This window comes from Mixophyes fleayi, chromosome 8 (assembly GCF_038048845.1).
Source record: "Mixophyes fleayi isolate aMixFle1 chromosome 8, aMixFle1.hap1, whole genome shotgun sequence".
NCBI classification, from domain to species: Eukaryota; Metazoa; Chordata; class Amphibia; order Anura; family Limnodynastidae; genus Mixophyes; species Mixophyes fleayi.
This window is the reverse complement of record NC_134409.1, coordinates 75,131,798-75,157,944: the sequence shown is the minus strand read 5'-3', so window position 1 is coordinate 75,157,944 and position 26,147 is coordinate 75,131,798. Positions and strand designations below refer to the sequence as shown.

Genomic DNA, 26,147 nt, shown 5'->3' with positions numbered 1-26,147 from the left:
GTCAGAGATGTTGCACGTCAGGTCAAGTTGAAACACATAATAGATGTCTTCTTTATCTGTTTAAAATATTATAGAAAAAGATCAACCTTAGGCCATTTTGAAATAAAATATTACTTGGCTGTGTGTACTTTGTACACACCTGTACTTTCCAGCTGTAAAATCCACAATTTCTGATGCCTTAACTGTAACGCAGCTCCCCCAATAACCTAAAAGGACTAACATTGTTAACTATAGATACTTTCATGCTTACAGAGGCAACTCCTTCATGCCTTGATCCTCCTCCATGAAATGATCCTTGCTGCACCTCCTGTGTGCTCCAGCTGACAGATGGGTCATAAGGTCTGTTGGAATAAATTACACACATTTAGCCATTTACTAAAATGGTGTCTGTTTCCCACTTATCTTCAAAATGAAAGATAATGTAAGGTATCTCCATTAGAACACATTGACAAATCAGTGCCTTAAAATCAATAAACAGACACACTTACTTTACGTACTTTACCTGGGCAGAAAAGAACATTCACATAGTTAGTCAGATATATGATTAACACAGACTATGTTTGCTTACTGAATATTTTTTAGGTGAGGCAGACATCTCCCAGCTAAGGCCTGGTAGTACATCAATGAAAGTGTTTAGTTTGGTCTTTTTACAGCTAAGCTCTAACAGTCAGGCCCGGTGCTCCCATTAGGCAAGGTTAGGCACTTGCCTAGGGCGCCGGGCTCTGGAGGGTGCCACAAATTAAAAATTTCTTTAAAACTGTGCGGCGACCGCTGACCATACCTTTCACGGCCGCCGCACAGCTTCACATACATCCACAGGGAGGGGGGGAGGGACTATTGCTCACCACCACCGCCACCTCTCTGCTCTGTCTCCTCCCCTCCACTCACTGACTGACTGTCGGGCGTGACATCATCATCACGGCCCGACAGTGTCAGTGAGTGGAGGGGAGCAGACGGAGCAGAGAGGAGGCAAGTTAGAAGCAGGTAAGAAAAGACGCACATTTTCAAAATGGGCGCCCCCACCCTGCACACTTACACACTATTTTGTAAGTGTGCAGGGTGGGGGCGCCCATTTTGAATATGTGCTGGGCGGGGGGGCGCCGATTTTGTAAATGTGCCTAGGGCGCCACGGACCCTAGCACCGGCCCTGCTAACAGTCAACCATCAACATCATTTTTATAAGTGCTTATAAGTGCTATGGGTAGAAAACTCACATCTAAAAATCTCAGCAGTGGCATGTATTTTTAGGGTGTTAGAGAATTTTAAAAGTGTGATATAAACCATATTAAAAATATTTTACCTTGCAAACCAGTCTGGAACCTGAAGTGTCCTGCCTCCACAGTTTCAGGAGGGCTGGGAATCTGTTGGATAAACATGTAACCTGGGGAAGTGCCAAAACACATAAGAATCATCTTAATAGATATTAGATTGAAAAGTTTCACAGATGCTGGGTCTATGCAACGCTATTTACGGATATCTGTTGTTTAATTTTAACCTAATTACAATATGTTTGCGCTTATTTCTGATTGCGATTTATTCTGAGATGCATTTGCATAAACATTCTTATTTTAATTTTTTTGAAAAAAAAAAATATGATCCTTCATGTCGGTAATTAAGAAGGTGTGTGCAACTGTTCATATAATTATGCTCATTAACAATTTAGGTTGCCACTAGTGTCTGTTTTGTGTTGTACGTTTGTTTCCATCTGAAGTATACCTTAGTGGTTAGACAAACCAACTGCCAACAATAGGGTCATGAGCTCAAATCCAGAGTCATGCCAGTATCTGTGTGGACTTTGTATATCCCCAAGTTTCTGTGGGTTTACTTGAATGTGTCACTTATAGAAGAGTACGCTAGTATATGTTTTGGTGTTGGCTTTGTCTATAGAGTATTGTATAGTGCATGTATATTTATGATTGTGAATTATTAGCCGTTGAATTCGCATCCACATCTATTTTTTTTAACCTAATAGGACGTTCAAACATGGTGCTTGTCATTCAAGTTTATATAATGTATGTAATGCTCAATCTGGATGGTGCCTTAGTGGTTAGACATTCCACTTTTCATCAGTGGGGTCATGAGTTCAATGCCTGACCCATTTTTTGGAATAGGCCTATACTGCATGTTGAAATTTGTGTGAAGCTACAACAGGGAGAGGCAGCTGTTCCAAATAAAGTGAATCCAAACAAATCGAAAATATCCACAGCTAAAAAGCAAGCAACACCTAAGCCCCCCCCCCCCCCCCCCCAAAAAAGGCAGAAGGCAAAAAATGACAAACAATTTCAAGTCCAACTATTATTATATTATACATTAAGGAATTTACATTGCAAATTATTAACACTGTGCATCTACCATGGATATAGGGCAAAAATATTTCATTGTATAATTATTGACATTAATAAAAATTAAAAAAGAAAATAAGTTTGTTATGAGAGAAGTGTATGCAGGTGTATGTTGTGTATAGTTTTATTATGGGTTTTTAAAGCAAGCTAAAGCTTTTCATTTTAGTCCATCATGCACATATTGTTTCCGTCTGCACCTTGGCTTAGTGCCTAGACAATTCACCCTCCAACAGTGGGATCATGTGTTTGAATCCTCAGTCATAGCATTATCTCTGTGCAGTTTAAATATCTTCCCCCTGTTGGTGTGGATTACTTATGTGTCTCTTATGGAAGAGTACGAATGGTTTATGTTTGCACATTTTATCTATGTAGTTTTAAAAAATTCAGCTATTAGGCCTTTCATTTATACTAGCGTTTTATTAGCCGTTTAAAAATAAAATCAAATAAGGTATAGGCTAACTATTAGAAATTACACATCAATCATTTCACATTGCAATCTATTGCATCTGTACATCCACCATGGTCGTTTAAAAAAATAGTACATTGTTTAATGGTTGACATTAATATATTTTGAAAACAAAATTCAGAGTGAAGATGTTAAGATGTATGTTGTGCATATTTAGTTGTGAGTGTTTTTAACGAATAATGCTTTTTTTTTACTCTTTAGAGTTGTTTTTCAGCGCTGCTGCTATAGCTTATTTGGACTTAAACATGACCTCGAGCTTCCTTAAGTTTAAGCAAGAAGTTAAGAAGAACGCTAAGCATTTCTTCTTATCTATCCGATGGATCTGGAGGTAAATGCCTACTATTCTTAAGTCAGTACAATCTCCGCCCTTTCCCCTCCCTTTTCCAACCCTTTTTCTTTAAGTGGTCGGAGAACTTCTTAAGTGCACTTAAGAAAGGTTTTCATCTTAACTTAAGAAATTCTTAACTTACGCAACAGATTTTCCTTCTTATCTCCCTTTTCTGGGCATGCGCACAGAGGATTTTCGTATTATACGCAAAAAACGGCAGATAAGATCACTAATGAATCAGGCCCTTAGAGGCTTGTGGCAAAGCACTTCCTTTGTAACTATATTGTGTACATATAGATAGATATAGTTTTAAATACACAACAAACCGTCATGTACTCCTTAAGCAAAACAGTGTAAATTTTAGTGTATTTTCAGTGATAATCCTCATTGAAAATAAATATTTCAAATGGGTACACATATTGAGTTGCCACAAAGAAATAAAATGGTATTAATTTGCAATTAATGGACATTGTCTTTTTTTAATGATCCAACATATACACACATGACTAAAAGTGTATGTATGTCACATTCTACCTTGTGTAAAGAGGTTTAGTAGAAACAAATTATTTAAAATAAGTGGGCGGACCAAGCAATCTTTCTGCCCCCTTTTACTGTGTGAATGTAGGGACCGTGCAGTCTATTACTGCAGCACACGGTCCTGCAGGCACAGAGCAAGCAGATCTTGGCTGCTCCACTACACTACAGAAAAGAGAAAGACACAAGTGAAAGTTATGCAACAAAAAAGAAAGATGAATGGAGAGGGAAATAAGCGGAATGAGAGGGGAATAAACTCAGGGGGTAAAGAGAGTTACAAGCAGGGGTGGATTGGGAACTTAAAGTGGCCCTGGAAAAAATTCTCAAAGCGGTAGGTGGGGCCAATACTAGGCAGAGTTAGCACTCCATTAGTCCTAGGTACATCGGTTTTAGGCAAGGCAAATACATTATGCAATGGTAGGCAGAGTCCACCTGTCACAGTTGATGGAGCTAACCAGTGGTGGGATTCAAAAAAATTAACAACAGGTTCTATGTCCTAATGACCATTTTAACTATACCAAAAGATAAACCGAAAGGTAGTCTAACAATTCACGCATTAAATACTGCAATAAGAACAGTAAAAGAGGTAAAGACAACTAGATTATGTGTAACGTAAGATTTTAAATATTAAATACCTCATAAACAGTTAGTGAAGATATTTCCATATTGCTGTTTGATTGGCGTCCTCACTTGCAATTTTCTTTGCTTTTATCCGAGCATCATCAGCTGTGTGATTTACCCTTAACCATCTTTGCACTATAGGAGTAGGATTCCATTCCTTCAGCGGTAGGCCGATAAGACCGATAATCATAATGTTTGATATATTGGAAACAGTTAGCCGACTTCTCTTCTCAGAACATATAATGTTCATCTTTGAAAAACCCCTTTCTGCTTCTGCTGAACTTACAGCAATTGTTCTGACAATATTTCTAGCTCTTTGAACACTTTCAGGAATTGAATAGTTGCTTTTTAACACATTTTCCACAAAATCTCGATACTCATTAATCTCAATTTGGTAATTGAAAAATGTATTAAATACATGCAATTGCTCTTCAGCTGCTTTCCATGGAACTATTACTTCTTCAATATTCCAGTAATCTGGCTCCAAAAACTTGAGAAATTGTAATGCATTATTATCATCAAATTGGCTACAACTTGCTTTTAAATGGCCACAATCCATTAATCTTTTTTTAAAATTCGTTACAATGCCTTGTAAGAGTGTTTTCCGAGGAAGGCCAACAAACCGATGATTTTCTACAAAATCGATTTTTTTGTAGCTTTCTGAAGTAATTAATTCATTAACCTTTTTTTCGTATGGACCCTTTTCTTTTTCAAGCATTTCAAATGCTTTAATAGATCGAATCACAAGCTTTTCAGCCTTTATTATGTCGGTATTTCTTGCTTGCAGTGCATTGGAAAGCAGAGAAATTTCGTGTAAAATATCAATCATTAATGCCAAATAAGTTAAAAAAAATATATTTTTAAGACGGGTAGCCATACCCAAGTACTTGGCATTTGAAGAAAAATAGTGATGTAGTGCAGGATAAGCGCGCCACACAGCTAGGGTTGACCTTAAACTACAGGCAGCCCATCTTGGTCCCAAAATTCTACCAATCTTAATAATTTCAATTCCAAGTTGTTCGGATATTTTGGTAAGTTCAATCTGGTTCTTATTGGATTGATGAAAAATAGTATATATCTTATCAAGGAATATTTTGAAATGATTTACTTGCTTTATTTCCTTTATTGAGTCATCTAAAACAAGTTGGAGGCGATGGTTTAAACAGTGCCATATTATTATGTTTGGGAAGTCTTTTGTGATCCTAGTGCTCACTCCAGATTTTCGCCCAAGCATAACACTTGCACCATCAGAGCAAAATCCGATTAAATTTTTTTGTAATTTTTGTAAGTAGTTCTTGGTAAGCCCAATTTTATGTAAGCTTTCCAGAACTGAAGAACATATTGTCTCTGCATCTTGTTTTTCCAATTCAACTAGCTCAACAAAAATTGTTGGAGATGAAACCGAGTCCTCAACTTTTAAGAGCAGTATTATAACTGGTTTGCAAGATATAGTTGAAGCTTCATCAATAATCAAACATATTTTCTTATCTTTTGCAGTAATTTTACTAAATATTTCTTTTTTAATTTCCTTGGCAATAAAATCTACTATTTTCACAGCAGTTTTACGTGAATGCAATCCTATTCCCATATCTAATCCATTTTTCATTTGCAGTTCGATCTCATCTTCTATGTCTGAAAATGGTTTACATCTTTTTGTCAGGCTGTCAATTGTATTAAATACTCTACAAGTAGTACTGAAATATTTTTTATTCATTGTATCTACTACGTTTGTTATAGTATCCTGCTCACGTATTTTGAAGTTGTCTTTACAAATGTTATGAGCCTTTGATGAAAAATGTTCTTTCATTTTTTTCCTTAGAGAAGCTTGTTGTACCATTCTGTTTTTCCCTGATGCCTCAATCTGAAAACCTTTCCACTCTTTTGACACATGAACACTTTTCTCTTTTATGAAATCATATTTCGCACAATACTCATAACCTAACTTTTTGTTACAAATGCCCAGGCCTTCATATTTTTCTTTAAAATTTTTATATTGTTGCACTGACCAGCATTCCGGAAGACTGTCTGCAATATTGGAGTTGTTGTGATTTTCTATTTCAATTGACGTGCTGCTTTCTTCACACTGTATTGGTTTTGCTAGTGACTGTGTTGAACCTTCCAAGGGCAATTCTGATACAACAGCGGAATCTGACTTTGTTTTCTTATTGAAAAAATCTCTCAAAGTATGTTGCCTTTTCATCCTTGTTTCAAGGGCTACATAAAAAACATTAAAAAAATTGTATATAATAACATTTATTTATGGACATGGAAGTAGAAGCATACATCTCAGCCTCACTCTAAGTACAGAAGTCATGGTCCCATGGCAGCATGAAGAATCTTCATCATACTACTGCGCCATTTTGATTCCCCCCTCCACCACTACAGGCTAATTAAAATGGCTCCTCTCCTCTCTGGCCAGCCCTCAGCCAGCCCAGCAACCAGCTCAGCCATACTGACAGCCCCTGAGCTAACCTTCTCCTCCTCAGCAAGCTAGCAGCAGCTTTCAGCAGCCCTTCCCCTCTCTTGCCACATTAAACACTGCAGTGAAAATAATGTGCCTCAAAGCAAAGGTGTTAGTCTCGTTCCATATATATACAAATAAAATAACAATCAGCTCTCATGTTGATAAAAGGAAAACAGTGCAATCCGTTACTTACATATAAGTTTAGTAGAATCCAATTCCGCCTGATGTCACCACAACGGAGACTACCGCACTGCGTGTCCAAACTTTACACCTTCCAAGTTTTTTCACAGTAGCGGTGTGCCCCAAGTTCTATTCAAATATGAAGGCGAGTGTACTCCTCACTGTTTAGCCCTCTTTCCGCCTCATAATCAAGCAGACGTATGTAGGTTGAAAGATTCCAATTCTGTTCACTGTCACCTCGCGGGAACCATCAAAAACGTATAGTGGTCAAATTAACCTCCAGAGATACCTGTAATAGCGCGGTATCCCAAATGCTGTTGCAGTGTAAAACAAGTGGTCTCCTCGTTAGTCACGCTCCTTCCTCTCACAGATCGAGTAGACAGATGGATCTTGAATAAAATAACTTTATTTTACATACAGATAATGACAGTTTACACGCTGTCATCAAAGTAAAAAACTGTTTAAAATGTCAAGTGCCAAAGTATCAAATGATAGCGGACCTCTGCGTTTCGTTCTATAAAGAACTTTTTCAAGAGCTATTAAAACTGATTTCTCCAGGCCAGCAGGCAGGGCCGGACTGGGACTAAAAATCAGCCCTGGCATTTACAGCACACAGGCCCACCTGCTGTGGGCTCCATGCACGATATAGTTGGATGCTGAAATGGTGTTGCTGGTGCAGTCCAACATGAAGCAACAGCCAGTATTTTTCTTATGTGCAAAATAATAAACTAATTTGCACCCCTTGCATTGTAACATGGTTTGTTCAGGAGCAAACTTACTTCTTATTTTGCTTTGCTTTCCTCATTGACTCAGGCCCATATAATTTAACACAATAGACGTAAATTCAAAATGAAAAAATAAAAATCATTCTAAAATAAATAACTAATCCGGCACGTAGCATACACTAAAAGACTAAATCAGCACAAATACTGCACAACCAACAATGTGTTTAAATAAGTTGCATACCCTACAATAATGAAGCAATTGAAACAAATATGTTACTGAATACTCCTAAATATGAATATTCATAAGTGTTCTCCAGCATTAAATTTAGACAGATTGTGCCATTGTCTCTTACCTGTTCTTGCTCTTCTCTCTTGCAGCTTTGTTGTCCTCTCGCTGGCTTGTGAAAGTTGGAGTCCTGTATTGAAAATGCAAAAATTGTATTATAATGCAAAATGTTAACAAACCCTGAATGATTAGGCTCCTTAGTTCAAACAAAACACTTCATTATGGACAGATAAAACTACCCCATTGTACAGGCATATATAAGCAATATCTGAACATTTGTGGTCAATAAAATATTAACCTCTACCAGCCCCATTTCACTAGTATTTAATATTCTAGTGATCGCTGAGACCACAGAGAGCATCCATGTAACCGTCACGCAATAAAGTTATCATGCCTCCCAAAGCTGCTCTATTTATTAAATACCCCCTAAGACATTTCATTACCCCTGCAGGTATTTTCATTACAATAACAACTTCAAACAGGTAATAAACTCAGATACACAAAAATAAATTGTGTACTTCCAAAATAGTTATTACTTCCCACTGTAGCTGTTAATATGGACTATTGTGCTCCCTCTAACTAAACCACGCATCTAAACACAACATAAACAGCATTGTGGGGAGTAAACTGTATAAAGATGTATATAAATAGATATATATATATATATATATATATATATATATATACATCTTTATACAGTTTACTCCCCACAACGCTGTTTTTGTTGTGTTTAGATGCGTGGGTTAGTTATTATATATATATATATATATATATATATATATATATATATATATATTTTAACAAAATATGTATAGATAAAAAACTTGTTAATTCATTTAACTACCCACCTTCAGTAATTTTCATTTCCTCCTCTTATAGCCATTGCCCCCCCCCCCCGACAGCCATTTTTCCTTACTCCCCCCTGCATGGTATTTTCATTAGCCCTTTCCTACAGTCATTGCCTCCCCCTGCAATAAATTTTACTTATTCCCCCCCTGAAGGTATTTCCTTATACTCCCCCCTTAAAGTAATTTCCTTATACTTTCCCCTGCAGTCATTGCCCCCCCCTGCAATAATTTTTACTTATTCCCCCCGCAGATATTTCCTTACACCCCCCCCCCCAGAAACAATGACAAAAAAAATACTCTTTCTTACTTAAAACCAAAACGAAGGACGAATACAAATTAATACCTGAGCAGGCTGCTGGCATTCACTGTGCGCACCCAGCTAGTGAAACCGCGTAGTCAGAGGCTCCTAGGCGACTGCGCATGACATCACGACGGCTGCGTCAGGATGTCACATCGCGCAGCCGCATGAGGTAATATGCAGTTTTCTTTTCCAGCAGAGCATCGGAAGCTCTGCGTGACGGATCGGGAGAGGGAGCCGGGAGGAGCCAGTGCCGCACAGCAGGCCAGCAAACGGTTCTGCCGAACCGCAAGTATTTTAGGAATCGGTTCTATAGAACCGGTGCGAACCGGCTGAATCCCACCACTGGAGCTAACACACAAGTAGGCAAAGCAAACACAAGCAGACAGAGTCAGCACACCAGTGAGTGGAGTACATGCATTGACTATGTGAATGGACCAGCTTAATCCATCAGCAGGGAGACAAACAGGGACAGACACACTGGGCGCGTACACTGCCACTCAGCAACAGGCAGCCTTGCGAATCGCTGCTTGTATCTCTCCACTGACTGGACCACCTCCTGGCAAGGAAGCCAACGACAGATCCCAAACAGAATACAATCGCTTGATGGCAACAGCACTCTCAGGGCCACAGGTGAAGGTTCAGAGGGCCACCTCTTGTCCACCACCACACTAGAGCCATAGAAATTGGAAGGTGGGGGACCAAAAAATTTTATGACGAACGGCTAGTTGGGCAACCCTGGCCTATATATTGAAGTACATGACTAACAATTATTTTCTTCTGGTATATATAGCATGGAATTCTATAGCTGCAGCAATATTCGTTTTTTTCCTTCACTTAACAAGTGATGCTGCCAGTGGTAGAGTATATATTCAGAGACGAGCTAGAGGCAGGTTTATAATCTACAGTTATAGTCTACATATGGTGCTAGTGAGTATGTGATCCACTTAGATCCCCAAGTGCCACTCATCGCTCCCCGCATCTCTCACACACACACACACACACACTCCCTACGATCATCCACCTGTAATACCGGCCCCCACTGGCTCTTCTTAGATCCGCAAGTGCCGTTCATCGCTCCGCGCATCTCACTTCCCCCCCGATCATCCACCTGTAGTGTCGGTCCCCACCCACTCTGCTTAAATCCCCAAGTGCCGCTCATCGCTCCCTGCATCTCACAGACCGCCCCCACCTCTCCGCGCGATCATCCACCAGTAATTCCGGCCCCCACCTCATGCCCGGTATAAAGAAAACAAATATATACAAAAAATAAATAAATTATAATAAAAAAGGTAGGAGTGGCAGGCACAGCGAGTTGCTGCGACTAGAGGCATCACCGCGGCTCACAACAAACAAGGGTGTACTGGAGCACAATCATGTCTAAATGATTTTCAAACTTTTACATTATATGACACTATTAAAATCACTAGGTAACACATTTTTTAAAAATGAAGCCATTATGCAAAAAGTGTTATTACAATTTGTACCCGTTTATTAGTTTTATTATTGTTGTGTCTTCCATAAAGTGATAGCACGAACGTGTTAAACATTGATAAACATCATTATGTTTTTATCCCCTCCGTAGGAAGCAATCTGCCATGTTGCCTAGCTGCTCATTAGCCAAAGTGATATCCGTATTTTTAAAAATTTGTAGCAGCCGTGGAGCTGTAAGTCTGGCAGTCCTTTACTGAATTGTACTGGTTGGTAAGCTAGTTGTGTGTAACTAGAAATTGTGGTCTGTGTGTTTTTTTGTAAACAGTGGTGGTCAGGAGGCCATTTTGATTAAAAGTCAAGATAATGTATGGTATTGGCACTATACTTAAAAGTGAATCTTATGGGTAAATCAAGCTTGTAACAGTTTCAACCATTGCAAGGTTTGTACCTCAGTTCCTCTCCAAATGAGAACCAGGTCGTCAATTTATTGCCTAAAGAAGGTTATATGCAGTACAAATGGTTTCAGGATATTTTCTTTTTCACAATAATGTATACAGATGTTTGCATTGCTCAATGCCGTGATCAAGCCATAGTGGTATCTGCCATTTGCAGAAATTAATTTCTCTCGAATTTGAGACAATTCCATTTTAAAGCGGGGTGAAGTAAATCAGTCATGAACTCTGTTGGAACATTCTATCAGCATTTGTTCTCAATAAAAAAATACATATTCTCTCCATCCCAGAATGATGGAGCATAACAGTATACGGGCTTTTGACATCTATTATGACAATTCATGTCAATTTCAATTGTAGATAAATCTTTACAAATGAAAAAGAACCTTGTGTAAAATCGGGAATAGATCGCACTACTGTAGGTGTTGCAGATAAAAAGCAATAAATTATAACATTGGTTGTAGTAGGTAACCTGGTGCTGAGATAATTGTTCTCCCAGGAGGCGATGCAAGGGATTTATGGATTTTAGGCAATGCGTAAATAACAGGACACACTGGGAAAACCTTTTGTAATAACTTTGATGTTATCTCTGTAAACCACCCATTAGTAACCACAAAGTCAGACCTTTGGTCAATAATCTGTCTGTAAAAGTTGGTAGCCTACCCATGGAGTGTAATATAGATAGACACATCTTATAGTTGATTCATGATCTCACTTCTGTATCCTTATAGTCTTGGATGACAATTGCACCTCTGTCAGCAGGTATAATGCTAACACAGAATTTTTGCACAGGTAATTTAGTACTTTACACTCAAGAGCAGTCAAATAATATTGAGTCCTGTGTCTATTCATAATGCCTGTCTATCAACCATCCGTACAAAAAAACTGATGGCAAGATTAGTTAAAGGAGGGTCAAAAGAACAACTTGGTTTAAAGAACTTTGTGGCAGTTTACTACTTTTAAGTTTGAGCCGCCTTTGTAGTTTAAACACAACAATTTTCTGTTAAGTTTCTCTGATCTTGGAGAGAGTTAGCTTGGCCAGCCCCAACCCCCTAAATATAAAAAAGTGACTTATATTTTATAAATGTTCTTTAACTTAAAATAAAACGTACCTAAATTAATAAAGGTTATTTTCTTTTCCCCTATATGAATGCAAAAAAAAAACACATTTATTGCCAACCTTGATAATTACTATTGCAAATTTCTACGTATCTAGCAAAATAAAATATGAGGTATTAGTTCATATTTTGATCAAAGCAATTAAGCCTGCAGACAAGGGTCATCATTTTTCCAAGTCCCTTCATTCACATTTATGCTTTAGACAGTAGCAAAACTACTGCAACTGCCGGGGCTGTAGCTGCTATGGGTCCCAGAGGTGAGAGAGGATAGGCAATGCCAAGTCTGCCTTTCAAGACCACCGCTTTGCCCTTATGAGCATCCACAGAGACTGGAGCATGTACAGCGAAGATCTAAAAATTCAAAACAGGAAACGCCCTCCCTAAATGCGCATTCTCCTCCCCTTGAATGTCTTTTAAATAATGGGACGCAAACTAAATCTCCTTTTTTTTGTTTACGAGCATTAGTAGGATGCATGCTTTTAGCCCCTGATCTGCCCAGCTCCTCCTGTTAGAAGATACAAAATGTTGCACCCCCACAGATGCTGCCACCTTGGCCTGCACATCTATGAGCTTCCCTGTAAAACATTTCCATGCGCATAAAAATAGGCACACTATATCATGAAACAACATTTGTGCTGCAAATTTTTAAATTGCTTTTAGGGATATCACAAAAGGGCAAATGTAGCTTTTGCTGTGTGCTGTCTTTACATATCTTAACTTCCAAAGATGTTACTTTATTTATCTTTATTTTCCTTTCATTGAAATAAACCTTAATTACTTAGCTAAATATTTCCCATTGTTACTATTTCCTTTACTCTTTATAAACTTTAAATTTTGGCATGCATATCAAAGCCTTACAAAAGGAAACTAAATTAGATTTACTGGAATAATTTTCCTTAGTATAAACAACAAGATCCTGCTTACCTCTATTTAAATCATGCTCTGAGATCAACTACTATTTGAATGGTATTAATATTATTTAATATTTTAAAGACTACAGCTAAATTAGTATTGTATTGTATTGTTTTATTTTGCCAATTTCCTCAGAATGGTCATGGTGCTGTGGGTGAATTAGTGGACAGTTATCTGTGTACAAGCAGGTTTAGTGAAAATCCCGCAATGTATAATATAGACAGACATAGAAGTGCAGTACAATCTTATGGTGACAACCAGACACCAAACCAACTCTGTCTGATGAAATAAATAACTGCTCTTGCTTTCCTGCTTCTGCATTACCAGACCAGAGTACTCTACTGTTCTCTGACAGACTCTGAACTTTCGGGTGTTCAGATTCAGAAACACAGATTCAGGAGCACTTTCAGACTGGACAGATTTATACTGAATTTGTCCATTTATAGGCTTCTGTCCTATTGAACTCTGCCTCACCGCTCCCTTATTGTTTTTACACTATATAAGGCATTTACAGTAAAATTGTGCATGCAGATTTAGCCAAGTTCCTGTTTATTTGGTTTCTGGCTTCCTCAGTGAGTTCCTGGATATTGCACTAAAGTGTCCTTTTGCTCTCAATCTCCCAGTGTGTTCCTGGTTTTTCTATCCACGATAGTGTGCAACTGGATGTGACACCCACACCAGAGAGTTCCTGATCATTCTCTCCACGCTAGTTTGTTTCTAGATGTTCAATCCACACCAGTGAGTTCCGGGCTATTCGCTATATTGATAATTCCACATGACTCATGACTAATTCCGTCCACCTGCCAGTCACGTCCAATATCTGTACATATAGCCTGCAGAAGGACAGCAGCTAATCACATACCCCTTGTGCAGGTCCCTGGTGAACATCTAACCTTAGACGTTGCTGCAGGTAGAGTCAAATCAGTCTTGCTGTTTGATCCAGAAGGTCATGTGTAATTCCTTACAATATCTACTGGCCTTTCAAAATGGATTCAACAGATAATCCGTCCTCAAAGGAGCTGCGCTAACATTGTCTGGGTAATGTGGACAAACAAAAGGCAATGTAGAATTATCTAGTCCAGTGGCTTCAGGGGCTCTCAGCCCATCTTGATACTCTCCAGAGTTCTCTGGCTTATCCTGTATTACCCACTGCAGCTACAAATCTGGTTGTCTTAGCAGCTCCAGTTGCTGACAGCAACCTCAGAATACCTTCTCCAGCCAAATACGATTGGGATCTCAAAACTTGCTGCAGATTCCTTAATCAATGTGATACTCGATTTGAATTACTCCAAGGTAATTTTCCTACCAATAGGTGAAAAGTGGCTTACATTATTTCTTTATTTATGAATCAAACTTTGGCCTGGGCCTTTCCCCTGTGGGAGCAAAATGACCCAATTGTTCACTCCTGTACATCCTTTATCATGGCCTTTCTTAAATTTATGATGATCCCAGATGTTCTACTTCTGCAGCAGCCAGCATTTTACATTTGTGTGAAGGTGCCAGAAGTAGATGATAATATGTGGTGTAGTTCCACACTCTTGCTTTGCTGTAACAGCGGAACAATGAGGCCCTAGTAGCAGCATTTCAGATCGAATCAAAGACGAGCTTGCATTATCTGAGCTACTCCCTTCACTTGATGATCTGATAGCTAAATCTATTGTGGTGTTGTATAGAGCCCAAAATATGAGAATTGTGTTGATGTCCCAATATTTATGGACTTGACTGTATATGCAATTATATTGATAGTTATTTTCAGAAACTCTCTCAGGAGAAGGAGCAGGGTCATTGGTCTGCCATTAGAAATAAAACCCATAAAAAGATATACAAAAATCAGAAAATAAAAAAAAAATTCATAGTGTAATCTGCATGGATATGTTTCTTTTTCTTTCCTCTATACACAACAAAACTTATCAACATAGATGAAATGCTGATTAATTATTTAATGTTTGAATGTCACTCTTTTCTATGACAGGTACTTTCTTACATCAAATTGATTGCAATGATACCACAACAAGATTTGAATATAATCACTATTCAAATTTCATATCAACAGTATATTATGTGTATTGTTATGAAGACATCTTCCATTTTAAAAAAAAATTAAATGGAGAAATCCAACTATACAATCTTAATTGAGAAATATAAATGATAAGGACACAGGAAATTAGAACGTATTTCCTTCTTTCCCTTTTTGATCTCAAATAAGCCAGGCAAACCTGGAAAAAGAAAGACATAACATAATAGCCCTTTCCAGCACTCCAAAATATGCAGCCAACATAATCTAAATCACACTCACAAGCCTACATCTATATATTTATATATATATATATATATATATATATATAAAAGAAGTTTGTTGGTGAATATCTTTCACAGCTCTCAAGGTAAAGGTGCCAAATCTTACATAGTTATGTAGTATAAAAAATGTAAGCTATTAGACCACTGTCACGGCTCAATGCAGGAATACAGCTAAGGAGCCACGAATATGGTGAAAAACATGTTTATTTGCTGAAGAGTACAAAAAAGAAGGAGTGATAATGAGCTTGCAGTAAATACCAGGTACACGGCTGATGCTGGTAAGCAGGAGGTGTAATGAGCTTGCAGTAAATACCAGGTACACGGCTGATGCAGGTAAGCAGGAGGTATAATGAGCTTGCAGTAAATATCAGGTACACGGCTGATGCTAGTAAGCAGGAGGTGTGGAGAGATTCCAAGCAGCAAGAAAACCAGAAGCACAGCAGAAGGAAGCAACAACAATGTAACAACAATAACCAGCAATGTATGCTGGGAGTGACAGGTATAAAAAGGGACACACCCAGGTGCAAGGAATAATATTGAGCAGGTTAACCCCTAATACACACAAGGAAGGCACAATAGCAGCACCACTGGTGAATAGATGTACTGCCACAATATATAACACAATAATAAAGTCCAAAAGGCAGGAGCTGCCAGGTAAAGCAGCATGCAATGCAAGGCTTGCAGGCAGATCCTGACAGTACACCCCCCCCCCCATTTAGGGTGGATTCCAGACGCCCGATTACCAAAAATGTCTAAATTCATCGGAATCATAGTCCACAATGGGGGGACTGGCAGAAAAGTCCTCGTCCATGACCGGGAAGGCGAAAGAAGTCATGCCATAGCAAAGTTGAAGCACTGCAGAACCTCCTCTCTTTTTACGTCCTCCCCTTTTATGGGACTCCCTCGGAATTGGAGCCTGAGCCAACTGGGTGGAGCACAAAGGTAGCTCTAGGACTGTTCTGCTGGGTAGTGTTGCCGAATACACCGGTGACCCACAAGATGGCACCTCGGAGTGGAGGCAGATGATGGCACCTGGGAGCTGGAGGCAGATGATGGGATCTCGGAACAGGAGGCAGAGGCTGGGACCTCGGAACAGGAGGCAGAGGCTTGGACCTCAGAACAGGAGGCAGAGGCTGGGACCTCAGAACAGGAGGCAGAGGCTGGCGCCTCAGGACAGGCGGCTGGAGCTGGCGCCTCGGAACTGGTGACTGGGGTTGGCAGATTGTGCCTCATCCCGGGGGGCAGAACAGGTGAATCGTAAACAAATACGGAATGCGGAGAGGAAACAACAGAAGATGGTTCAGAAGGCTGTCGTTGTGTGCGGAGAGGACAGTTTTGTAAGAAGTGTTCATTACTGGCACAGTAGAGACACAATTTGTTAGTTATTCTGCACCGCCACTACTCTTCGGTCAGATGGGGACGTGGGCCACCTGTGAACCTGGAATTTATTACACCATAGTTCTTAGTAAACTGCAAATTTGTAGAAGCACAATTAAGAGGTGCTGTTTGCACAAATTCAGCAGCAGAGAAGGTGGGTTGAGACACATCAGCAGCTTCTGAATTAGGTGAGACAGAATCTGACAGTCTCCTGAGTGGGTCCATAAGTAAGGCAGTAAATTTAGCAAGCTGAGAACGTAGAAGGATTATGTCCATTTGTAAAGCCTGTAGCTGTGGCAATTCAAAAGTTGGTAAAACAGACACGTTGCTAAAAACAAATCAAAATGAATTGCAGAAAAAGGTACCAGAATAAAAATCTTTCACACGACTCCTAAGCTGTTTTTTTGTGGGCTGGGTTTACTGTCACGGTTCAAAGCAGGAATACAGCTAAGGAGCCACGAATATGGAGAAAAACACTCAATGTTTGTTTGCTGAAGAGTACAAAACAGAAGGAGTAATAATGAGCTTGCAGTACACGGCTTGCAGTACACGGCTGATGCTGGTAAGCAAAGGTATTATGAGCTTGCAGTAAATACCAGGTACACGGCTGATGCTGGTAAGCAGGAGGTATAATGAGCTTGCAGTAAATACCAGGTACACGGCTGATGCTGATAAGCAGAATGTGTGGAGAGATCCCAAGCAGCAACAATGTAACAACAATAACCAGCAATGTATGCTGGGACTGACAGGTATAAAAAGGGACACACCCAGGTGCAAGGAATAATAATGAGCAGGTTAACCCTAATACACACAAGGAAAGCACAATAGCAGAACCTCTGGTGAATAAAGGTACTGCCACAATATATAACACAATAATAAAGTCCAAAAGGCAGGAGCTGCCAGGCAAAGCAGCATGCAATGCAAGGCTTGCAGGCAGATCCTGACAACCACATAGCGACAACGCGACAGAATGACAAATATTGAAAAGCCTCCTAGTCTGACTTGCAGAAAGGCAAAATTAGAATACAAAGTGCAGGACAGAATCAAAAGAAAGGATGGTAAACCTGATATACAGACCAGACCCCATAAAGGTCACTGAGAAAACAACTCCCAAAACCACTCTTGACACCAGTGGAAAAGCTGGACTGGAATTGTTTCTGAGCCTGCATTCAGACACCCCTGCACCGATTGGGATGAAACCAATGGAAGTTGGTCTAGTTGGATCCTGGCCAGGTTTTAGGGGGTTAGGGTCCTGTTCGGACCTCCCGTTGGTGTAAGATGGTCAGAACTTTGACACAGGGAGCCTGTTCTGGGCCTTCCACTGGATGAATTTGAATGACATTTGATGTAAAAACAGAAATGACGGGGCGTGGCCAGGACGCCATTCCAGAAGGCTGCTTTTACTGAGGGCTCCGTGGACCCAATCAAATAAAAGATTAAAACCAGGCTTTCTGGTCCCCAAAAGCCGTTTTGAAGGAGCAACTGTGAAGCAGGGACCCTAGAACGCACATCCACGCCGTCTGAACGGCAACAGCTCACCTGACACCTCCAGCTGCCCGCTTCTTTGGACCCCTTGACGCCCACTGAGCGCTGCTGCCGGGCCTCTCTTGTGACCTCCACGGCTGTCCGCTGCCCCTCCATCACCTGCGGGCTCCCTCCCACCAGCGATCAGTGGATCCCTCCGGGGACAGGCCTGCTTCCGGTCGGGGCTCCAGACCTCGAGTGCCAACGGGACTCGCGGGACGCTCACTTCCGGTGGGCGGAGCTATATTGCCGAGCGGCACCGACCCAATTCTCGGGGTTATAGAACTGCCGCATACCTGGTCCGCCTGCCCTACACTGTGCTCCTGTGAGCCAACTCACAATCCTGATACCTCTGGCTGGCTCTGCGGATCAGGGGTCAGACACCCCCTACCTGAGGCTCCTGGCTGGATCCCTAGGGCTGCACATCGCCAACGGCTGCCTATCTGAGGGGCTACATTAAGCAGGATATACCCGGAAGCCTGACCTCCAGCAACGCTTGTTTTGTGGCCCCACCGAAGGGTAAGAAGCACCAGCTGGCAACTGCTATATGCCCCCCCTCTGTATAGCATCCCCCTGGGTGGCCCACTACCCTGTGCCTACCTGAGGTCTTTTTCACTCTGTACTGATCCCCAGTGTGGGTCCATCCTTTCTCCCCTGCTTATTCTGGTCACACTAGCAGAATTCCACGCTTGAATATTTAACTGGCAGAACGCTTGTCACATAGTGACTCTTCAATAATCCATTGGCCGGGTGTACAGCTCCTTTCCACCAAGCTGGCTACTTGCTTGCCTTTCTGCTCTGTGGCCTGACCCGACCCTCTGAAATGACTTGGTTCTAATTATGTAATTGTGTCCCTCTGGACCTTGAGCTACACCCTGTGGATTAACCGGGTTCCCCTCACCTGTACCGTCTACCTATCCTCCCTGCCTGCCACTCTTACCAAAATGCCTAAAGGGAAAAAATCTGCTGGAGGAGACCTTCTCCCCTACCTATCCAAGCAAAAAAACCAGACTAGATCTGGCGAACACTCTGATTCAGGATCTGACGAAGATGACCGCTCCCCCATCACCTGCTGGGACTTCCTGTCCCTTCTCAGAGAGGTGAAAGACGTCAAAGCTTCGGTGCAGGCCCTCCACTCCCTAAAGACAGATATCGCGAATATTGGGAACAGAACAGACCATCTCGAACACAGTGTCGAAGAAGTGGTGTCATACCAGCAAACACATGATACGGATCTGGACCAAATTCGCCAAGATATCCTCCAGCTGCAAGAGGGCCAGGAGGACCAGGACAACAGAGCCAGACACAACAATATGAGAATTCGGGGGATACCTGAAAGCGTCGAGTCTGCCCATTTGGAACTCTACCTTAAAAAGCTTTTCACTCAGCTTGCCCCCCATCAACTCTTACTGGATCGGACCCATCGCTCACTTAGACTTCGCGCTCAGGACCCGTCTCAACCCAGGGACGTTATCCTTAGAATGCATTATTTCACAGCAAAGGAGCCCGTCATGCAGGAGGCATGTCGACTTCTTTCAATTACCTACGATAATGCCACCCTGCGGATCTTCTAAGACCTCTCCCCACTCACTCTGGCCAAGCGAAGGGACTTCAAGCCGATAACTACACTTCTCCGCCAAAAGGAAATGAAGTATCGCTGGGGTTTCCCTTTTCATCTCCTAATCTGGCACCAAGGTCCTATGCTTATGGCCAGAACCCTTCTTGAGGCGCAAGCTCTACTCCCCAAACTTGGCATTACTACAGGACTCCCCGTTCTCCCTGAACCCTCTCCCCTCCCTCAGAGGCCGTCTAGCCAGTCGACGCGTCAAGTTCCCAGGACCGAGTGGAACACAATCCCATCATCTTCTCCACGACCTACTGAACCTTCAGGGACTTGACTTGCTGCACCAGGTTTACGTCTTGTGTTTTTTTCCCATTTTTAGTTTTCTCTCCATACTGTTCTTTTGCTGGGGGTTGGTCCTCGACCATACTCATAGTGAAACTCCTTTCATTCTCTATTGGGTTTTTGACTCCAAGTCCCCATATGTTAGCGCTGTGTGGGTATGTCACCCGACAATCTTACTGTATTTAGTTGCAATGTTTTGCAGTTCATCATATGTGCATTATTTACCTATTAGTCTGCTCCTGATGTTCTTGGTCCCAATATAACTGTGTTGCTGGATCCCGGCTCCTTTCGGCTGCCTCCCCTACTAGGGGGCGCATCCTAAGGTGTCTGGGATTCCCAATTTATACCATGTTAGGTCATGTTACACAATGTTAAGCCAATGTTAACTGGAGCTACTACTCTTCTCACGGGTGACCGTGGGATGCGGCCGGGGTTACCCCATTAGAGCTGAGAATTTGTTGTTCTAGGTATTTGTTGTCCTCTGTTATTTTTTATGTTTATCTCCTACTACTCAACTTGGTAATTCCTTGGTCTTACTAAACATTCATACTACTTTTTCCTATCTCATAGACACCTCTCAACTGCCTTCCCTTTCATTCCCCGATGCAATACCCTCCCATCCCCAGGAACATATTTTCTACCCTCTACTTTCCCTTGCGACTAACCCCCGTCCCGTCCCCCATACTCGCCCACCCGGTTCTTCCGCTCGTGAATTTCTGCTACTTTTGCTATATTTACAATATCTCAGGTGACCCAGAGGGGTACACACTTAGAGCCTAGCTCTTTGCCCCCCGGTGATGCACCCTCTCGCAGCCTCGCCATGCCTCCCCAGAGCCTATGGCTCTTTTGTTGACCTATGTGCATCCCCAGCGCATAGTTATCCTTCCCATTGTCGGCACCACAGGTCCCGGCCTATTTCGCCGAGTGAACATATACCCTCCCCTCCCTCTCCCACTTCCCCTCTAAACCCTCCCCCTTTTTTATTTGACCACTCTGTGTTAGATCTTTTCCTGATCTTTCTCCTCCTCGCTGCACATGGGTCTTAGAGCACTTTCTTTCAATGTTAAAGGGCTAAATAGCCCCCAGAAAAGAGGTAAGCTTTTTGCTACCCTAAAGCTTCATAAGGGCGATTTAATTTTTCTACAAGAGAAACACTTTCAACATAACTCCCACCCAGAGCTCCGCTCCAAAGCATACCCCGCCTCATACCATGCTTGCGATCACTCAACCAAAAAACAAGGGGTGGCAATTTTATTTGCCCGCCATTTAACCTACGAACTCATTGACTCCCTTGCAGACAAAGAAGGCCGATACCTCATCTTGGTAGGTAGGCTTAACAACAAGCTATGCACGTTAGTTAATGTTTATGCTCCCAACCAGCAACAGAACCGCTTTTTTTCCAAAATAGTTGTTTTGCTGTCCCGTATTCGGCAGGGGGACCTTATCGTAGCGGGGGATTTCAATGCTGTCTTGAACCAATCCCTGGATCGTTCCCTCCCTGTGGCCACGCCCCCTAATGCTTCTGACCATTTATCCTCTAAATCTCTCCTCAGTCTCATGAAATCCCAGCTTCTCTACGATTCCTGGCGAGTGAAGGAACCGTCCTCTCGGGACTATACATATTACTCCCCACCACACCATTCATACTCACGCATTGATATGATCCTGCTCAGCCACAACTTTGCATTAAACCTCCAGGCGGCCCAAATTCACCCAATGATTTGGTCTGATCACTCCCCTATATCTATAGACCTCTGCGGCCTCCCAGACCGTCCCCGCCCCATGACCTGGCGCCTCAATGACTCTCTGCTCCATAATGCGGATATAATTTCCCAGCTCGGGGCTCGCCTCGAAGACTATTTCGAGCTCAACAACCACCCAGATATTTCTAGGGCCACTTTATGGACAGCGCACAAGGCGGTCCTGAGGGGGCACCTGCTTAGCATCGCTTCCAGAAAGAAAAAAGAATCCCTTACCATGACCAATAAGTTATCTCTTAAACTACAATCTCTAGAAGCCCAACACAAGGCTACACCGGACCCTTCCATTCTGCTAGCCCTCCGCGAGACTAAGGCCCAATTAGATCTTCTTTTCTCCAAGCAGGTAGCCAAACACCTTAAATGGCTCCGGCAATCCTTCTATGAAAAGAGGGATAAGGCGGATAAAATTCTCGCTGCGCGGCTTCGCTCAGAAAGGACCCACAAAAATATTATATCAATCCGTGATTCTAAAAACCAGCTCCTCCATGACCCTACTGCCATCAGAGAGGCTTTCCAGCAATATTACTCCACCCTATATAATCTTCCACCTCCCCCTGCCTCTAGCCCGCAGCAATCTAACGCCTCATCGATATCAGATTTCTTTGTTAAATCTAAACTTCCCAAATTTTCCCCTCAGGCCCTCCATTCCCTCAACGAAGAAATTACATTAGATGAAATTCTGCTCACTATTTAATCACAAAAGAATGGAAAATTTTCAGGCCCCAGACGGATTTACGGCAGCTTATTATAAAAAAAATTCGAGTGTGCTTGCTCCCCACCTGCTCTCCCTGTACAATGGTGTCCTTCAAGGAACCCCCTTCCCACCCAAAATGCTCGCAGCTAGAATTGTAGTGATCCCAAAAGATGGGAAGGACCCACTTCATTGTTCCAGCTACAGACCCATCTCCCTTCTCAACCTAGATCTAAAAATGTTCGCTAAGATCCTAGCAAATCGTTTAAACATATACCTCCCCTTGCTGATCCACTACGACCAGGTGGGATTAATTCCAGGCAGCCAGGAGAGGGACAACACCAGAAGGGCCATTAATATCATATACACTGCAAACACCAGGAGATCTCCCACTATAATCCTCTCTCTGGACGCTGAAAAAGCGTTTGATAGGATCTCTTGGGGTTTCATGAAAGCGGCTCTTGAGGACTTTGGCTTCGCTGGCAACTTCCACACTGGCTTCCTGGCACTATATTCCTCGCCTTTAGCTAAAGTTTTGATCAACGGGGTACCCTCAAACCCGCTAGCCATCCAAAACGGCACGAGGCAGGGTTGTCCCCTTTCTCCCCTTATCTTTGCTCTGGTGATTGAGCCATTGGCCTCTTAAATTCGCCATAACCCTAATTTTTCTGGTGTGCAAGTGGGGGACATTGACTCTAAAATTTCGCTTTTTGCGGACGATGTCCTGCTTTCACTCTCCCAACCAACGATTTCTCTCCCTAACCTGTATAATGTTCTCCAGGCCTATGGTGACGTATCTAGCTACAAAATAAATTATACAAAATCAGAGGCCCTATTGCTCCATGTGTCCCCCCAGGAGGCCGAAGTGTTCCGGTCCTCTTTTAAATTTAAGTGGCAGAATAGGAAAATAAAATATCTGGGAGTCTATCTCACTTCCTGATATGATCTCCTCTATCAAGAAAATTTCCCACCTCTTTTCTCCAAAACTCAATCTGACTTGGCTTCTTGGAAACCCCTTATTATCTCATGGCTGGGCAGGATCATCGCAGTAAAAATGAATATCATACCCAAATGGCTGTACCTCTTCCAAACCCTGACAGTTTCTGTCCCTGCCACCCTCCTATCCAACATCCAGAAGGCCCTTACTCAGTTTATCTGGAATCATAGGCCTCCACGGGTATCGGTTGCTGTCCCTAAGAAACCTATCCCCAGTGGTGGTAGGGGCCTATCCGATATTAAGATGTACTACCTGGCCTCCCACTTCTCCCAAATTGTTGCATCATATGCCCCCTCAGGTTATATGTCATGGCTTGACCTGGAGGCGGCGCATACTGCCCTCCCTGATTTGACCCTGCTTTGGGGCCTGCCCCCTATACATCGCCCCTCGCCCTCTAAACTCCTTCCCACTATTAATTTTGACATTAAGATTTGGGATTCCTACTCCTTCAAACTAAAGCTTACATCTGCCCTCTCTCCCCTGACCCTCATCTGGTTTAATCCCATATTTCCTCCCGGCCTATCTAGATTGAGACACCGTCTCTGGACTCAGGCTGGACTTAAATTTCCATCAGACTTCTCGAAACAAGGCCAGTGGCTTCCACTGGCTGAGCTCCAGTCCCACTCCCCAGACTGGACGCTTAGCCCCTTTGAGTTCTTTCAAATCAGCCATTTTTTGCGATCCCTGCCACCCAAATTTACATTACGTCCTCTCACTCCATTTGAGAACCTATGCAAACTCCACCCCATGTCCAAAGGCATGATATCACAGCTTTATAGTATCTTTCTTGATTGCACTCTTCACCCTCAGCTCCCCCATGAGGTTGAATGGGAGAGAGATCTCGGCCCTCCGCCAGATGAGGAGGCCTGTGAGGACATGAGACTGGGGATAGCCAAAAGCTCTATATCGACCAAACTAAAAAAAACATCCTATAAAATTTACTTTCGCTGGTATTACACCCCTACTCGACTTCATGCAATGTTCCCTTCCTCGTCGCCTGACTGTTGGCAGGGTTGTGGCCACAGGGGTTCTATGATACATATCTGGTGGACTTGTCCAATCATCGCTCCCTTCTGGGATGCGATCCATGGCTTTATCAATACTTTATTTGAGACTCCCGTTGCGAAGGACCCTTGGATCATTCTCCTTTGTTACCCTCCCCCGGACCTTGATAAATTCTCCAAAAAATTGACAGCGCACATCCTCACAGCCGCCAAATCTCTCATTGCCCTCAACTGGAAGCGCACTTCTTCTCCATTTTTTTCGACCCTTAAAAAACTAATTTGGAATGTGGCAGCAATAGAGGAGATTACTTACCACTTACACGACAGAGGTTACGCTTTCAGCCAAGTTTGGGCTTCATGGAAAATGGCGGAAAGCGCTTTTCCCCCTGACACTTAATTTCCTCGTGGAGGCCCATGTGTGGCGAGTAGGACCCTGCTCCTGCTCTACCAACCCTCGACCTTCTAACACACTTTCATTGCCTTCTCTCTGACCGCATCCTTGTCTATCTTCTGTGGTCTTCCTTCTTCCCTTTCCCCTCTTACCCCCCCCTTTTACACCCCCCCACCCCCCCAGTTCTATTTTGATGTTGTCTGATCTATGAAAGGTACGGCAAGAAATAACATTAAAAAAAAACTGGTTGGGTTATATCTTAAGTCTTTTGTGGATGTCCTCCCTGGATTATATTACAATGTAAATTACAATTTCATTACAATGTAAATGTCTTTTGATTTTGTATCTTGTATGCCTTGCCTTGATCATTTAAAATAAAGAATTATAAAAAAAAACAAAAAAAAACGACACTGGGCAGCCACCTCATTGCTGTGTTGTAAGAGCTGCTCAGCTGCTAATTATTTTGAAAAGGTTGACAGTTACATCCAATTCATTGATAACGTAATAACTTGAAGATTTAAACCCGGGCAATGCTGGAAACTTTAGCTAATAACATATAAAATAAATAAAAGATTGAATATTTGGGCACAAATAAAAAATGACTTATGGAAATACATATCATTTTAGTCCAAAATAAATAATAACTATAGTAATTCTGTAAATATTGATATTTTGATTGACTTCTTCCCCCCTTCCATATAATGTACTTACACTTTTGAATGATCAATATCTCATATGGGAGGGATAGTAGTTCACAGATTAAAGATATTCTTTTCTTTCTTTTCTTCTTCCAAACACATGTTTCACAATGTCCTGTCTCTCGCTCATTCGGCTAGGGAGTCACCGGATTGTAATACTTCTTGTATGTGTTTGTAAGTCCACCTTTATGTGGTTCTTTTCTTTAAAACAATCACTTCCCCATGGGCAGATTTCTGTGCCTTCTCTTTCATTCGCTTTACACCAGACTACAATCTTAGTACAGATTATTACAGGAGATAGTCTGGAACAATGATTCATTCAAGTAAAGGAATTAAAAGAAAGAAACGATCGCCGATTCTAGTGCATAATCTTTTAGTTCAAATAAAAAAAAAAGCAAAAAAGCATACATTATTAATAAAACGTCTGTCCTACAGATTCAAATATATTCTTAAAATAGAAGCATGTGTAATTATCACATGAACAAATGATATC

General features: G+C 41.8%; 1 protein-coding gene and 1 long non-coding RNA gene across 2 annotated transcripts; both read right to left on the bottom strand.

Annotated features, from left to right (window-relative positions):
* LOC142100106 (uncharacterized) lies at positions 1-25,730 on the bottom strand. The gene is made up of 4 exons (XR_012678705.1): positions 25,668-25,730; positions 1,301-1,361; positions 251-341; positions 1-56 (listed from the first exon to the last, which is right to left on the bottom strand). It is a non-coding gene; the product is annotated as an uncharacterized LOC142100106 (long non-coding RNA).
* Positions 3,777-6,303, bottom strand: LOC142099958 (E3 SUMO-protein ligase KIAA1586-like). Its single transcript, XM_075183969.1, has 3 exons — positions 6,298-6,303; positions 4,578-6,233; positions 3,777-3,830 (listed from the first exon to the last, which is right to left on the bottom strand). The coding sequence occupies exons 1-3, from the start codon at positions 6,301-6,303 to the stop codon at positions 3,777-3,779; spliced, it is 1,716 nt and encodes a 571-aa protein (XP_075040070.1).
* Positions 25,731-26,147: the final 417 nt, after the last annotated feature.

Coding starts and splice junctions, on each gene's coding strand:
- LOC142099958 (XM_075183969.1), bottom strand. Junction 3,831..4,577: donor ATATTGTCAGAACAATTGCT/GTAAGTTCAGCA, acceptor TCTGTAGTGTAG/TGGAGCAGCCAAGATCTGCT.